General features: G+C 42.1%; 1 protein-coding gene across 1 annotated transcript in view; it reads left to right on the top strand.

Moving 5' to 3' along the window:
* The window catches only part of zbtb7a (zinc finger and BTB domain containing 7a), a 64,083-nt gene extending 61,375 nt beyond the window's left edge, over window positions 1-2,708 (top strand). The window contains exon 4 of the mRNA XM_034180233.1: window positions 1,165-2,708. Coding sequence (XP_034036124.1) covers window positions 1,165-1,600 — 436 coding nt within the window. The 3' untranslated portion in view covers window positions 1,601-2,708. The remainder of the gene's footprint in view (window positions 1-1,164) is intronic.
* Window positions 2,709-17,198: the final 14,490 nt, after the last annotated feature.

Consider the following 17,198-nt stretch of genomic DNA (forward strand, 5'->3'; position numbering starts at 1 on the left):
TATGTCATCTTGAATCATATCTCAGGGAATTTTATCTATGGATTTCACCTCAGATGTGCTCATTATGTGCACGGCTCCTGTGGTTGAGCCGGATCTGTATTTGTTAACACTGTGAATAGTTCTGTCAGTTTGAAACTTCTTTCTGTCTGGAGTTTTTCTAACTGCAAAGTGACTTTGATGTTGTCGTGTTTGCACCAGCGATTTCGTCTCAAAGTAGAATTCCATCAGTTTCCCTTTTGGCTCGATTGTAAGCGACATCCTCATTGGTTCAGTCTCATACTACATCAAAGGAAATTCCTCACATATATCTTGATGTCTGGAACAAAAAATAAATAATTAGAATCAAATGATTTTGTGACACTTTTTTTGGGGTACTCTGTACTAACAACACAAATGGAGGTTTCTGCCTGCAAGATGTTAACAGACTTTGACTGTTAAAGTAAATTATCTGAAATTATAGCCAGTTTAAGTTTAAAATCAGAAGTAAAGTAAATAATCCTCGGATCTGACTGACTGGTCGTCCTGTAGGCAGAAACCTCTTTTTGTCTTGCTAATACTTCTGTTATGTTTGCAGCCCTTGTGCTTTGGGTGCACTGTGTGAATTTGTAGTAAACGCTTCTTCAAATTAAATAGTTGCACGGACTACAGGTTATATTTGTTTATGTCTTCTGTGTTTTTGCTGGTATTTTTTATGGAACTAACCTATTGTAGAATTGATACAGTTTTTTTTTCCTGTATTTGCGAGTATTGTCTTATTTTGAAGTGTTGTGGCCGCTGTCAGCCACCATACAGGCAGCTGTGGGACCTAATTATTTTTGTTGTCGGTTGAGAAACCATAAAAATGTTGCCTTACACAGTGAACATTGAGCTTTCTCGTCAGTCTTCACTTGTGTGCGAGTCCGGAGATAAAGATGTTTATGGCTGCTTCTTCACAGCACCCAGACCTAAACGGTGACTGTTTACCGGCAGGTCCAACAAAGTAACCACAGTCGATCCTGCCGGCCCAACGTCTGAATGATTATGTTTACGACCTCAGGCTGTAAACTGAACTTGTATTTGATGACACAGAGTACATTTAAATGAATACAAGCTGATATTCTCATTGTTTTTTGTTTTGTTTTGTTTTTCTCCTCTTGTGATCTTCTTTATCTTTCTCCCTCTCAGGCAGGACAAGCTCAAGGTTCACATGCGGAAGCACACAGGAGAGAAGCCTTATCTGTGTACGCAGTGCGGAGCTGCTTTCGCTCACAACTACGATCTGAAGAACCACATGCGCGTTCACACGGGCCTGCGGCCCTACCAGTGCTCCAGCTGCTTTAAGACTTTCGTGCGCTCGGACCACCTACACCGCCACCTCAAGAAGGATGGCTGTAACGGCATCCCGTCCCGTCGAGGGCGGAAACCGCGGGTGCGAGAGCCCGGGCTTCTCGAGGCCCCCCTGGGTCTGCTGAGCCCCAGCCCTGACACCAGTCCTGGGCTTTGTACCATCAGGGGACAACGGAACTCGGAGGCAGCCTCAGCAACGGAGGTGGAAGAGGTCGCCGGGGGCCCCGCACACAGTCCCCAGCTGCAGGAGCTGGCGGGGGAGGCTGGGCCGTGAGACGGCAGGGACATCAAGGACATTGGTGGACACCACAGTCACTCTGCGCAGCCTGTGAGACAGGCTGGTGAACAGAGAGGAGAAGACAAAGCAAAGGCAGACCTAAAAAAAAAACAAACAAACAAAACACAACACAAAACTAACTATTCCTCTATAAACCAAATCAGGGTGTCACACAAATCTAATCTTTATATTTCTTTCTCCGTTTACTTTAGAAAATAGAGTAGACTTGCAAGCACTTAAGTCAGTTTATCTGTTAAAGAGAAAAGAACGCTTTGAATCATGTACTCGTGATGTCCGCTTTCTGGGGCCGTTTCTTTCTTTTCTACATTTGCATTTGTGGTTCGTCAAATGTAAACTAGACACAAACACCGTGCAACTATGCAGTTTATTTAGATTTTCATGGGTTTGATCCTCACAGCCCCTTAAGCTCGAAGCAAGGTGCCGGTCCGGCAATGATGGGCTTCTGCACAGGTGACATGAGGACAAACCCTGAAAACAACTTCTTTTGCAGGTCTGAAATGTACAGTTACTATAGAAACAACATTGCCACAATACAGCATATGCAAAGAAAAACTTGGTTTTGATGCAACAGTTTTTCTCTGGAAAACGCACCAGAAAGAAGCCGGAAAGGGTTTGATTGAAGTGTTGTTTGCTCTCATTCTTTAAAAAAAAAAACAACAAAACAATGTATTTTAAGGATCTATTATTTGTCTTTTTGTAAAGAAAAATCACGTTGAGTCGAATCCACGTAAAGGGGGCTCATCACGTGCAGGACTCGGGAATATGAGAGGTGGAGGTTTTTTTTTTAAGCACTACCTTATGTGTTGGCTTGAAGACTTCGGTTCTTATCCCTTACATCCTTATGATTTCTGCATTTTTGATTTCCCTTTTGAGTTGTCTTAATATTTTTGTCATTGTTTCTTTTTGAATTGACTGCTTCGGGTACTTGACACTTTATACTTGTATACATGTACATACAGAAGGTGGTGAGAGCCGTTGGTTCCCTCTTAATGCTGAGATGTGGATACCAACAGGGTTTTTTCCTCTTAGGCTTGATGTCATATTTCTGAATGAATGATACAAGCTGTGTATGAATGTTTGATGATAACAAAAAAAAAGAAACAAACCAAGTCACCTGTTTGTCTGAAGCCTAACGTTCGATATGTATAGTTCCTACCCAAAGGTTGAGGTGATTGTATGAATGAAATTGGTTAACTTTGTGCAGTTTTTCAGAATCTGTCCTTGTGTGACAAGGCGCGGGTAGTAGCATTTAACCAACAGCAGGTTAAAGGAATGGCAGGGAGCCCCGACGAGGAAGCAACAAGAGTACGAAGAAAAGATAGACGAGCACCTTTTTTTCTTTTGTATGTTTGCACAGCTTTACTAAAGATAACCGAGCAAGCGAGAGAAAGAGACTTATTTAAAGGAAGTGGGCTAGTGTAGGTGAGAGACTGAGAGCAGGTTTATGTATCATGCTTATTCTCTTTTTTTGGGGGGGGGGGGGGGGGGTTGCCCTAGGGACCACACAACCATGAGGCAACCTGTACGATGAAGAGAGCAATAAATACCTGTCCAAGTCGGACGGTCTAATAGGAGCGCAGCTGCAGCTGGCGGATGGGGGAGGGGAACAAGGGAAGGGGAGGGGGATCTCACAAATGTCTGTTGCATTCCAAAAAATAATCTCCCCCAGCTCAGCCACGTTTCCAGGCAGGAGGGGATCAAATCAGGCCTTCCCTCTGCCTCTCTAGTCCTCTAATGCCCCCGAACCAGACCAGAGGGGATATTATTATATTAGAGCCTGGTGTTGCTGTGGTGCTGGCAGTGTAGCATGCGCGTATGCATGTGTGTGCGCCTGCACACGTGTGCATGGTAGCCAGGGTCCCTCTGGCCACATCATCACTGTGTGAGTCAGCCACGGCCTGTTCAAACATGCACTCTGAGCTGCCAGGCCCTCTGCACTTTCTCTGTCTTATAAATGCACTCACAGGGTCCAGGGATCCTGTGTAGGAGGCGGGTGGTGGGGGGGGGAAGACACCAGAGCTGACATATCGGTTTGAATATTGCCTCTGACTCCATACATCTGGATTTGTTAGTCTGGAAATATAGAAGTTGTGTGATGATGGTCCAAGTACAGGGATATTTTCCAAACTAGCACATTTTAGTCTCTCAGCTAAAAAGTAAAGAGAGTTGCTACCCCCCTCATCATTTTTGCAGTAGTGCTGTAGTTTAAGTCATGTGCACCTCACTTGGTGGCAGGCTGGTTATGAATGCACTTTGTTACCGAGGAGGACACTTTTTGTCAGCGAAACGGGTACTTTGAAACAAACCAGTTGCTAATGATGGCATTCCTGTCCCCTGTCCAGGTTTAGCTCCTTCCACTGGTTTCCTTCAGGGTTTTGATGACTAGCTGCCAAATAATCAAATCAAAAATTGACAAGAATCTTAAGAGAAACCAGGCAGATTCAGATCCGAGGACCTAAAACGTGTCATAGAAAGACATTTCATCCAATTTACTGATTGCACTTGAATTTAGCTGTTAAGAGAGATCTAGTGAGTTGTCTGTCTCTATGTGTCTTAATGCAAAGTACTGACTTGAAGGATCATGGAGAAAGGGTGCGTGTGCGTGCACGTATGTGTGCGCATTGATTTTTGTGTGCACGTGTTGCTGGCTGGCAGAACGCAGGGTCTCAGGACAAACTTGGAAAAAAAATCTTTGCGTCTACCCGTTCTGTTCATCCGCTCCTCTCTGAGGAGCCACAGAGGGAACCGGGTCCGCGATACCACAGAAGCAACACGCTGTGTTGTAAAACGCCACTCGGTCGGTTGTTTGTTTCGTTAACGGGTCTCTTGATGCATATTTGCATAACTTTCTTCACTTGTGTTGGTCATTGTCAGGGCTTGGCTGTAGCTACGATACGACATAAAGTTCGCTGTTGCACAGTTTGACTTCCAGGAAGTAGATAACTAGAAGTAAATGGCTGCCTGGTTTATGATCTTTATAGTGGTACTATAGTGTCTGGACAACTTAAAGGGGTCATATTCCTCAGGATCAGATGATATCTGACTTTTTCAGTTAAATATAGTTCAGGTTTCATGTTAAATAGCCCCAAACTCATGCAATTCTATAACTGTGCATGCAGAAATTTTCCTGCTGCAAACAAAACTTTTGGCCTGAAACAGAAAGTTTCAGACTTCTGTAACATACAGAACATTTCTGGACTACTGCTTAATCTATGACACATGCCCACTGAGCCAGTCTGCGCTCTATGTAATAAACCCACATGGTCTATGGGAGAGAAAGACAGAAATACAGTTTCTCTGAGCAGAAACGGGTGTAGCTAACGTTAGCTAGTTTCTGTTTCAGGCAACAGGAAACAGGTACTTTCTTAAGATGTGTTCACATTGTCCAGGCTTACACCCTGTGCACCACATTGGTCCACGCAGGCCTTAGCCACCCCAGAACCATCAGCAGTGCTATACTAGTGTTTTGTTTCCATTGCCAACCACTGCTAGCATTAACCATGTCATTAGCCTGGCTGCAGTAGTTGTATTTATTTTGGACTTCATACTGTTTTCCAAGAAATCAGACAACAGTCCCCATGCAGTTTGTTTGTTTGTTTACTTTAGTTTTGACAAAAAAGAGAAAAAGTTAATGCAGAGTTGTGTAAATTCCTTATTTTATGTTGTTAGTGTTAGCTTCTCCTATGTTGTACTGTGTAATGTGGCGCACGTCTGCTGCGTGTGTTGCATTTCCGATGTAAGACACATGCAACATACATTTGGCTGAGATAATGTGAACACAGCTTTAAAAACTTCTTTTTATGCATCACCTCAGTCAGAGGCTCGTTTTGAATACAAACTTTTAATAACTATTTTTTAAAAATACCCTTTGACCCCTTTAAGCCCCGTTTTTTGCCATGTGGCTGACTTTTTACGCTGCCAGTCGAGAACTTTGAGCCATCTATAACATGCTTAATATTTCCACAGAAAAAAAGTCTTACGTTGTTTGCTGAGTAACCAAAGCTTTTCTTCTGATATTTTTGCTCGCTCAGTCCTCTGTAGACCAGAGATTTTGAAAGTACGTATGTTCATGTTTTATCCACAAAGGGCATTGCTTTCTAAGCTACACAAATGCCCACTTCTTGAATACATCATTCAGAGACGTGTGTGGAATCGTACTGATATTTACTTGAGTTCACGTTCTGTCACTCTTTGTATCCTGTTGGAGATTTAAGGATGTTCAGCTTTTTTCTGTCTACGTTCATTCCTTTAAGTAACGTGTTGTGCTTCAGTTAGTTTAATGATTTTAAATGGCTGTCTGTGTGTGTGTGTGTGTGTGTGTGTGTGTGTGTGTGTGTGTGTGGGTGAGTTGGGATCGTGGTTTTGGGTGGGGTACCTAAGCGGTGGGGTAAAGGGTGCTTGGGTGGGTTTGTTGATAAAAAGCCTGATAGCACTGGAAATGGTGCTTTAGCTAAGAGAGCAAAAGTTTGCACTAATGTTCAAAGTCCTTGTCCTGCTTACGTGAGGAGGGCAGGAGACCTCAAAAAGGCCGGCACGTTTTCACGAGCACAAAATGACGCAGTTTACACTCAGAGGTTTTTCAAAGAACCCATGCAATCCCTCTAGAAATCATCCTGGACAGATAGACGGACGTCCACCAAATACCAAAGGAGAAAAAGTGACTCAAGTCATTGGACATTTTAAGATACGAATATACAGTAACATCAATTCAGAGAAACTATTTATCAAATCGGAAGGCTCTTGAAAAGATATTTTGGATGCAGCTTTTTTGGGGGAGGGGGGTTGCGCTATAAAGGCATCACGACAAGTCTTCATATTACAAAAATATTCCGAATATATAAATATAGAAAATAGCGAGGCCGCTCCAAAGCCATTCTTGACCTGTTTGTTCTGATCCAACAGTTGCCAGAAGATGAATCTAAAACTGTCACCATTATTTGTTCAGCTTAATTTATTTTTTTTTTTTTTTTAATTAATGCCAAGCGTTGTTTCCTTTTTAATTCAACTTTAAAAGAAGTCTATTTTTGGAAGAAAAAAAGATTTGAATTGAGTTGAATTGAGAACTAAAGGACACCGGAGGCTTGAACACAAAACTCGTTATTAATTCAGCTATATATATATATATATATATATATAGCACCAAATCACAACAAAGTCATCCCAAGACACTTCACATGGGTAAATAACCTTACCAACAATTAATTTTTTTATTATTTTTAATGGTGCACACAGCTGTATGGTGCAGCATGGGGTCAGATTCGGTGGGCAAAACCACATTAGGGGCCACGGCGTGCCTTAAACGGACACTCACACTAACCCCGCCCCTTCGCAACAGCATCTACTGTAGTTTGAGACCATACTGTCTTGGGATCCAAAGTGACGCTTCAGCTGCTGTTCTAGTTGATTGTGTTCACGCTGAGGTGGCTGAGCCTCTCTGATGGCTCTGTCCTCAGCTTCAGCCCCCAATCAGGGACACACCAACACAGAGACAGTCCAAGTTTTTCCCCCAACTCGACCTTTTCTGCTGTGCTCTTATCAGACACTTGGGGTAATCCTATCTGAGAAGGTTAGAAAACAAAGACAACCAACCACTGCGATAAGTAATCAAATGAAGGAGGGCCGACTGACTGTTACTGCTCTGGCAGAAGGGGCGGTGGGGGAGCTTGCAATGCACCTGATTTTTCTTGATATTTTCCATCAGATTCTTGGTGCACAGCGGGCTGGGTGCAGCATATGCAGGCCGGCTCTGGGCACAGCGTGGTTTTGGCACTTCCACAGACCGCCCCGGGTCCTTCAGAGAGGCGGGCTGCTGTCCGTTGGCTGCCCTCAGCCAAGCGGGGACAGTTTGCACTCGGCGTCTTTCTCAGTTGCTTAGGATGCAAAGGTTAGCAAATGCTAAATACGGGTGCTCGGGGAGGGCCGGAGCCGAGGCGCTGCTCCTAAAAGCTGGATTTACTTTGCACGGCCGCGGTGTGACAAGAATTGTAAAGGAGGCGATGTCACATTTCATGTCGCGAGCCGTGTTGCCGATCTCTTTTGTCTCTAAGAACTCAGGTGGATAAATACTCTGCTATGCATCAGGTTTCACCGGCTCTTGTATGTCTGATCCCCCCCAGTTGCCTGTCTGTTTCTCGTGTCCACAGCCATATTTAACAGAATAATTCCCAGAAAGATGAAAGCAGGAACCCTTCCTTCATTGTCACGTGGCTGCAGCCGGCATATTTCTCCATCTAATATTGATCTGGTGAATTGTTTATCGGAGGGAAGGAAGTCACTGGAGAGTCTGTCTTATTAGTCAAACTGTAACATTTCTGAAAGTAGCTTGTTGAAGCTCAGAGGAGACGTGAGCTCTACATCCTTTCTCCTCCCGTTACCCTGTGTAGTCTCTCTGGACTTTCGAGTCCACACGTTTGCTGCAGACCGGGCTTTGATCAGAGATCACACACCCTCAGCAGGGGGCCAGACGAGGAGGGAGGTGCCCGAGAGGAAAAGAGGGTTTCAGTTTGCCATCACTTAACCAGTTTTCGGATACATTCCATGACTTCATACTGTGATTCCCATTTCAGTGGGTGCAAAGGATGTGTGTTTGGAATATGCCGCTTATCATTTGGAGTCAGTTCGTCCAACCTCGCTGTCCTTCAATGTGTCACAAACAGACAGAAGTCCCTCGGTGTCTCACTGTCCAACTGCCTTTTTTCAGCTTCTGCGATTGTAACAAAAGCACTTTGCGAAAGGCCATCCTGAATTTTATGGTTGTTATTGTTGTTCCTGTTGATATTTGTTTAATTATTATTTAAATGGAAAAACAAATATGATGAAAAGAGAAAAAAAAAGGAAACTTGAATATTGGGTATCTGAATTGAAGGCGGCCCGAGCTGCCGCTCCATTGGGACTTCAACTCATCACCGTACCTGTTCTCCTGGACTGCAGAGTCGGTCAGCGAGAGGTCTGAACGGCACGGACGTCCAACAATCTGTTCAATATTTATGATTTTGTTGGGAGAAAGGTCATCTGATCTGATTTTTTTTGGGGGGGGGAATAAAAAGTAACCCGTAGAAGCTTTCTGAGAAGGCTAGCTGTGCTGAATGTTCAACCTGCAGCGGCATTATCCGCTGTAGAATCTGTGTCTGCAGTAATGCCCTGTCTGGATCTGGTATCCATATGGATCATATATTATTTATATGATTGTAAAAGACAGATGGACTAGCTAGATTACACTACAAACTACAGGTCAGTCCATAAATTTCTCCGCCTTAAAGCTACAGTGTGTAGAATTTAGTGTCATCTGGTGGTGAGGTTGCATATTGCATTACACTATCGCAGATCCAAATTTTGTTTCCCATCACGTTTTTGCTTCTTTGGTTATGAGAAGTCACGCTCTCTTACTTCTCTTTTGATAAACAGCAGATATTATCCTCCACAAAAATGAGGTTTCATAAACTTGTTAGCCTGCACTAGCAACCAGCAGACAGTGTATAGGGAAGACACCACTTTTTCCTCTTGTTTTTGCTTCAGTCTTCCGTCCATGCTGCAATACGCAAAAGGCGGAGAAAGTATTTCCTTTTTGGACTTACTGTATTAAGATGGCCGCCCCCGCGAGGGGTCCTGCACCCACATATAGATGAAGGGTTCAGTCTAACCTCATGAAAACAGATCAGATAGTTGTTGCAGGTAATTATACACTAATGAACAGAGGGTTATTGATACTATATTCCATTTCTGCTAATAAACTAAATCCTACACACTGTGGCTTTAAGCTGGTCATCGCGTTATTGCAGTGGAGTTTGAAGATAACTCTATATAGTTCTGTAAATTGTTAATTTGGGAGACAACGAATATTTATGATATTGTAGCTGATTATTTTGATAATACTTAACAGAGGTTTAAAGCTTTTCTGTTGTACATTAAGTGGCAGAATATGTTCCATTTCTACAGCTTAATCTGAGTCAGATCAGACAAAAACAAACTGCATGCGTGGCCACGCCCCCAACACGTGCGGGCTGTAAACGTCACCACTCAAAGGTCGAACCCTCAGAGTGCAGCAGCAGTTTATTTCCTCATGTGACTCAGCGCTTTTACCTTTTCAAAGAAGTCCTTTGACTTCTCAAAGATTAGTTTGTGTGTGTGTTGTGTGTCACGTGCGTATTGGAAGCTGCAGGGAAGAATGTGGGTGATTTTGGAGAATTTGCACTTTTCTGGTGACAAAAACAAATTGTATTGTGTATAAGACCACTAAATCCATACAGGCTAAACCATATAATTCCATTTTGTCCTTTTATTTTATTTTAATTTTTTGTCTTTATTTTTGTGGGTTCAATATTTGTTTTTGTTTTTTCTAATATATCCAAAAATGTCTGGCATCTGGTTTAAAGAGTATAAAGTCTTTCTATTAAAAACAATGGTTGCAAAGTTTTGTGTGGTTAATTTAAAGTCCAATCATAACTTTCTAAACACAACATCATTTTGCTGGAGTCGTCTGGCTGGTATATAAGGACTGTGGAATATATAAATACAGAGCAATAACCTGGACCGTATGAGCATAAAATCAATGAGAAATGTGACCTTTTGACCCCTTAGAATAGGTCAAGGTTGCCCATCTTTGAACTTGTCCAATGTCTGTGTCCCAAGAATGTTCCCTGTGAATTTGAAGACTGGTAGTAAGAGGACTGGACTTATATTGAACACAGGCAGACAGATGCAAAGTCTTTGCAATACCCAATGGGCAAAATATGCCCAGCCTGTAAAAATGATAAATTATCATTGAATGTGTTATACACATAATTATTATCACCAATTTTGAGAATAATAATTTTATGTGAATGTGCTGTACACATAAAATTATCATTGATGAAGATACTTGTACGTATTGAAGTACTTCACATTATAATCCACAACGAGCAATCAGAGATTTCTGCCATCCGGATCCTGATCACCTACAAAATTCAGTAGAGTCTTCCATGGTCTAATATCTGTCTGTGGTGAAAATTCCGTCAAAATCTGTGCAGTAGTTTTGACGGAATCGTGCTAGCAAGCAGACAAATAAACACCAATGATTTTAGTACATCCTTGGTGGACGTAATAAAAGACAATAAAATGAAAAAAGTATAGTCAAAAAGGTAAAAGTTTTAAAAACAAACAACATAAAAAAAACCAACATACAGATTTCAAACATTAAGAAGTGGCACTCAGAGGATGCAAACCCGTGTCTTATATGCTTGACACTGATTCATGTGGTTTTAACATGTGACCAGTTCCGTCCACAATGAAACTTGGACCAACACAACCCCTCCACAGTGTTTATTCAATCATGGCTCCAAACCATTTGCAATAAGCAATTATGACCTTTAATTTCACTGTTCAAGGTCATCCAAGTTCAAAAGTCATGTGACTAACACAAAGGTGGCATATGATGTCATATTAGTGTTTAATAGTATTGACATATGTAACCAGTTCCTCGGAATAGCCTTTCTAAGTATCACCTATACACACACATGTACCTGTATGTACTGAATATTGGGCCAAGACCTGCCATGGCCTATAATCTTTATTATCCTCCCCCCCAAAAAATATAATCACATTGCCCTTGGCTGACCCTCAAACACTCCACCAACTTTGGTCCAAATTGGATTTAATGTATCCAATGGGCACAGGGAAAAAAAAAAAAACAAATCCAAAAAACAGCAGTGCCGTGGCGCTGCTGCTCCACACCTGTGGAAAAACTCACCATTTACTAATAGTGGCAAAAATGCATTGATTAATGGGTTGATAGTTTGAAATCCAACTTCAACATTCTCAAAAGTCATCAATCAATATTATGATGAAATGAATCCTATTTTGAAAATTCAAAATTATGATCATGCAGATGATGTCATGTTGGCACCTCTGGACAGCTCTGTCTCTGCTCAAACGTATGATGAAATCTTTAGAGATTATTTTAGATTAGATAGAACACTGGTGATGACTTGAGAAAACTCCTTCAGGGAAATTGAGGTTCCAGCAGCATTGTAGAGCAGCACACGGTAAGAAGCACACAGAACATCAAAAGTGAAAGTAATAAAAATGGTTTGCAAATATAAATACCAGACATACTGATCAATACTGGTTTACTGGCTACTATTGTTGCTCTCTTTTCTGTCCTCTGTCTTCCTGTTACTCCTCCTCCCCCTGAGTGAGGAGTTGTACAGTCTGATGACCTGAGGGACAAAGGAGCTTCTCAGTCTGTTGGTCCTGCACTTGGGAAGGAGCAGTCTGTGGCTGAAGAGGCTCCTCTGGTTGCTGATGACGGTGTACAGAGGGTGACTGGCATCGTCCATAATGGCCAGCAGTTTGTCCAGTGTTCTCTGCCACCATCACCAGAGAGTCCAGGGTCCTTTAATTCTCATTTAATAGCTTTTCTAATTGTAGTGTGTTTTGGTCGTATGGAATCCAACTCTGAATAAAATGTGAAGCTTTACAATCCATCAAATCGATGACTGGACTGAATCCATGCCTACACTGCTTCCCTTAATAATAATAATAATAGTACATTTTATTTGTATTGCACCTTACATTTCAAAGAAATCTCAAAGTGCTACAGCAAGGATTTAAAAACAGAATTAAAACAGATTTTGTAGAAACCATTTCAAACGATAAGATATCTAAAAGGCCTTTTGAAATAATGTCTTTAGGCCTTTTTTTAAAGGCCTCCACACTTTGTGGGGCCCTCAGGGTCTCTGGGAGGGAGTTCCAGAGCCGAGGGGCCACTGCCTGGAAGGCCCTGTCTCCCATGGTGGAGAGTCTGGTCCTGGGTTGGTGAAGGCACGTTTTTGCTTTGTTGTTGATGGGGACTCACCCCCTGTGTGTGATCCTCCATTTCACAAAAATAAAACTTCTCAAACTTCTTAACCAGCACAAGCAGACAGCGTCGAGGGGAACAACCCCAGATTCCTCTTCTTCAGCTTTCCAGCTGCACTGCAAAATGCATCATGGTGGTGCAACATGGCGGTCTTGATGAGTGGGAACCTCCATGAGTGGGGAGCTGATCCCACGTAGGTATGAAGGGCTCCTTGCAAACTCCTGATGGACTTGTAGCAGGAAATGACTTATACACTCATGAACAGATATTTATAAACGCTGTCCTGCATTTCTGCGAATAATCGCAGCTAAAACTGACACAACTGTAGCTTTGAGTCGGAATTAACGATTCCACAGAAAAGGCACGGGAAAAGAACTGAGTTCTTTACCGTCCAAACACAGCAACCATTCTGATCAAATTTAAAATGACATTTCTGTAAAATGATCTTATTTTAATGGTATTCTAAGTTTGTATTGTACAAAAGTATTAAGATTCTTAAAATCAACCAAACAACCAGATCTTCTTAACTCTCAAACAGCAACTTTAGAGTTAAAATAACACTTCATCTGAGTATCACAGCAGAACCTACTGAGACTGATGTTATTGCTATTAGTTATTTATTAATTATTAATAAATGGAGGAGGTTACATTTTTGTCTGTTTGTTTGTGAACAGCCTGGAGCCCACAATTTTTCATATATCATTATGATTTTTTTTTAATAAAGATTCATGTCCTGATAGGCAGAGGTGGGACAAAATCACTGTCAAGTCACGAATCTGCAAGTCCCAAGTCAAGTCTCAAGTCATCTTGCAAACAATTGCAGGTCATTATGACTTGGGACTTGCAGATTAGTGACTTTGTTCCACCTCTGCTGATAGGCAACAACTGGTTCAATTTTCAAGGTTAAATTCAGTGAAAATCTTGGAAAATTGGAACAATCCCTATTTTGAACATTGAACCAGCATTCAAAAATTCATAACTCTGCCAAACAAGATCAGATTTCTTTCATATTCGACAGCATTATGTAGGATGTATCTTTTATTGACTGACAAAGTTTGATCCGGATCTGATCCAGATTACAGAGTTAACAGATATTTGATATTAACATTGAAAAGCCCTTTTGATATATATATATTTTTGTATTATATTTTATCTTATGAGAAGTCACTTTTAAAAGGACTTTGACCTTAAATTTTTTCCCAGGTAAAAATTTGTGAAATTGGAAACTAGCATTTGAAAAGGTTTGTGCTCTTCCTGCAGGGCTGCAGTTTTTGAATGCTTTTTTTTTTTTTTTTTCTCGGCACCACGGTGGCTTAGTGCTTAGCACTGTTGCTTCACAGCAAGAAGGTCATGAGATCGATTCCCGCCTGTGGCCTTTCTGTGTGGAGTTTGCATGTTCTCCCCGTGTTTGTGTGGGTTCCCTCCGGGTGCTCCGGCTTCCTCCCACGTCCAAAGACATGCAGGTTAGATGGACTGGAAACTTGAAATTATCCGCAGGTGTGAATGAGTGTGTTTGTCTGTCTGTATGTGACCCTGTGACAGACTGGCATCCTGTCCGGGGTGAACCCGTCTCTCTCCTCTGACTCCTGGGATAGACTCCTGACCCCCTGTGACCCTTAACTGGAGCAAGATGTTGAAGATGAGTATTTTTTTAATCCAACAATTTGGGGAGAAACACATGGATTTGGCGCATGTTTTCTAAATCAGCCACAAGGTGGCAGTGTTACCCCTGCTTTGGATTAGTCTCTCTCTCTCTCTCTCTCTCTCTCTCTCTCTCTCTCTCTCTCTCTCTCTCTCCTTTACATTTAATCTTTTGCTCCTCCTTTCTTTAGCAAACACATCAGTTATTGTCAAGCTCGTATTTCTTTCCTTCCTACAGATAAATACTTTGTTCTGTGGTTAACATACTTTTTAACATACAAACCTGATTTGTCAGAAAAGTCGGTGGCTGGTGGAACAACAGGCTGTTTGTCAGCCGCCTGTCTCCCTGTTTGTCTCAGTCTGTCCCCCTGAGGCCGTCCTGCGGGGGGACAGAGGTCAGTGAACGCCTCATTAACACACACACAAACACACACACATTCGTTTGTCATTTACACACACACACAAAAAAAATCAGGCTTCTCTGTATTAAAATTTCTAAAATTATCCCCATGAAACTCAGACTGAAACCAGTTCAATATCATATAAAACTGGAGCACCACAAACCCCCAACAACACCAGTTTCCAATTCCACAAATTTTTACATTGGAAAAATGTTTCAAAGTCCAAGTCCTTTTAGAAGTGACTTTTCATAAGATAAATTAGATGTGACCAAATGTCATGAGGATGTATTTAGTTCATGCACTTGAATCAAAGTGTTTTTGTGGTGTTGTCATTTTTTTGTTTGTTTGTTTGTTTTTTTGTTACTTTTTTCTGTTTCTGAATTCTTTTTCAGATATTTTTCACAGAACATTGCTTATCTCTGCTGTGCACAATGTGTCGCTGCTTTTTGGCACTTGGTTTCTGACTAATAACTGGAAGACAAACAGGCATAAAATTGGAACCTCCATCCAATTTTGCTGGTGTAGATAAATCCAGAACAGAAAAATGAGAGTGATTGAGACACTTTTGATTGAGATATAATGTAAAATGTGCACCAAATGGGCTTTTCAAATGTCCACAAAATCCAGAATCTGGATCAGATCCTGATCAAACTTTGTCAGGTGATAATGAGTGTCAGTCTGCACCTCAGTTTCAAATATGGGAGTGACTGGGGCACATTTGATTAAGATATAATGTAAAATATACATTAAATGGGGTTTTCAATGTTAAATTTAAATGGCCACAAAATATGTAATCTGGATCAGGTGTACAGTAGCAGAGTGTTGTGTGGATTTGCATGGATCACTGCGTCCAGTGCTCTACGCTTAAACATCTTTAATTTTTTGCATCCATTTGGCGGACCCCTTTGTGTCCCTCAGCGTGTTGCCACATAGGGTTGTGTAAACTCAGCGTAGTCGGTATGTGGCATTACACAACTCTACATTGGCCTGGTGTGAAAGGGGCGTAACAGATAGGGATTTTTCCAATTTTCCAAGATTTTTCCTGACTTTGCCCTTTAACCTATGACCTTGAAAATTGAATCAGTTCTTGCCTACCAGGATATGAATCTTCAGGGAAAAAAATTCATAATGACATAGGAAAAATTGTGAGCTCCAGACTGTTTACAAACAAACAAACAAACAGGGGTGAGGACATGACCGCCTCCAGCTTCATTGGTGGAGATGATTAAAATGTGTAAAAGACCAAAGGAGTGCAGACTTTCTCTTTCCACTATAAATGCAGCACAGTGATGTCCATCATATGAAAATGTGAGTTTTGTTAAATCTTTCGGTTTATAGAAGCTGCTTTGTGGCGTTTGAGAGTACAGATCCAGACACGCATTGGCCAGATGTCTGGAGTCGAGTCATTAATTGCGATGTTTGTAAGGTATGTAAAAACACAGTGGGGTACGGTGTTATTCTCCATGTTCACACATCAACCGCTGCAGTCAAAACATATTGGATAAGAGATGCTGCAGCACTTCAGGGGCTGTGAGATGCCTGCGAGCTGTTGTTCACCGTCTCTGGTGGTGATATTCCCTCAATCTGTGCGAGTGCACATGCACGCCGGTGTGCTTGTCCACGCAGGCTTATGCGGGAAGGTGTGCTTTTAAAATGTGCACCAACAGCACTGTCATTCCAGCTCACAAAGAGCTGCAGCCTGGTTTTCAGCGGCACACACCTTTCTCCGGGGACGTAAGATGCCCGTGCCTCTGCACGCCGCGGGACACGAGTTTCATCCAAAGTAGCTGCCATCCTCAATAAATCTACGAATGCCATCTATCCGGCCTATGTTTCCACTTTCTCTCGGGGTGTAATTTTGTTCAGATCAGGTGTTTAAACCACTCAATATGACAATAATTAAGCCGTGCAGAAGACGTGTTCTTTCTTATGTTGATAAGGGACATTGACCTTTAACCTGTGCACCCCTGCAACTCCCCAGCCGTCCCAAATGCCCCCAGCAAATACTCCCATCCCTCGCTGTCTTGCTATGTCCAACACTGCTGGGGAAGAAGAAGGGGGGAGAAGGCTCGGAGCCTCGCCTCCGGACATCTCTGCTCCTCCCTGGAGAGCAGAGGACCGAGGTGCCTTTAAACCACTGCGGCAAAATCCCACCAAAAAACCCTGCAGTCATTAATATGCAAAAATGCAAATGAGTAGGTAATTAAGAGCTGGAGCTCTCTGGAGGCTCTTTGATTGCTAATGAATTCTAATCTGCAAAGAAAGGGGGGAGGGGAGGAGAAAAAAGAGATGAAAGAAACAGAGAAAACAACAACAAAAAAGACGAGAAGTGAGAAGAAGCTCTCAACCTGAACACGGTCGCCCCGTGCGTTCCTCACATCCAACTCCATTTGACCTCCAACGTGTCATTTTGACTTGTTGAGGCTATTAAAAAAAAAAAAAAAAAAAGATTTTGTGATGTGACCTCGGGCTTCAAATGTCACACAGATCCGCTTTATGTCAAGTGGATTTAGATTTTCATCAATTGCACCTGAACTTGAGTCCCGATGAGAAAAATCCAAAGAAGTGTGTCTGTAACGGATCCACGGTGTGAATGGAGCTCATTAGAGGACAACATGACAGGCAGCAGACATTTCTGACCAGTGGACATGCACAGAACAGAAGGTCAGATATCTGAGCGGCGTCTCTCTCTCTCTGT

This window comes from Thalassophryne amazonica, chromosome 10 (genome assembly GCF_902500255.1).
Source record: "Thalassophryne amazonica chromosome 10, fThaAma1.1, whole genome shotgun sequence".
Classification (NCBI taxonomy): domain Eukaryota; kingdom Metazoa; phylum Chordata; class Actinopteri; order Batrachoidiformes; family Batrachoididae; genus Thalassophryne; species Thalassophryne amazonica.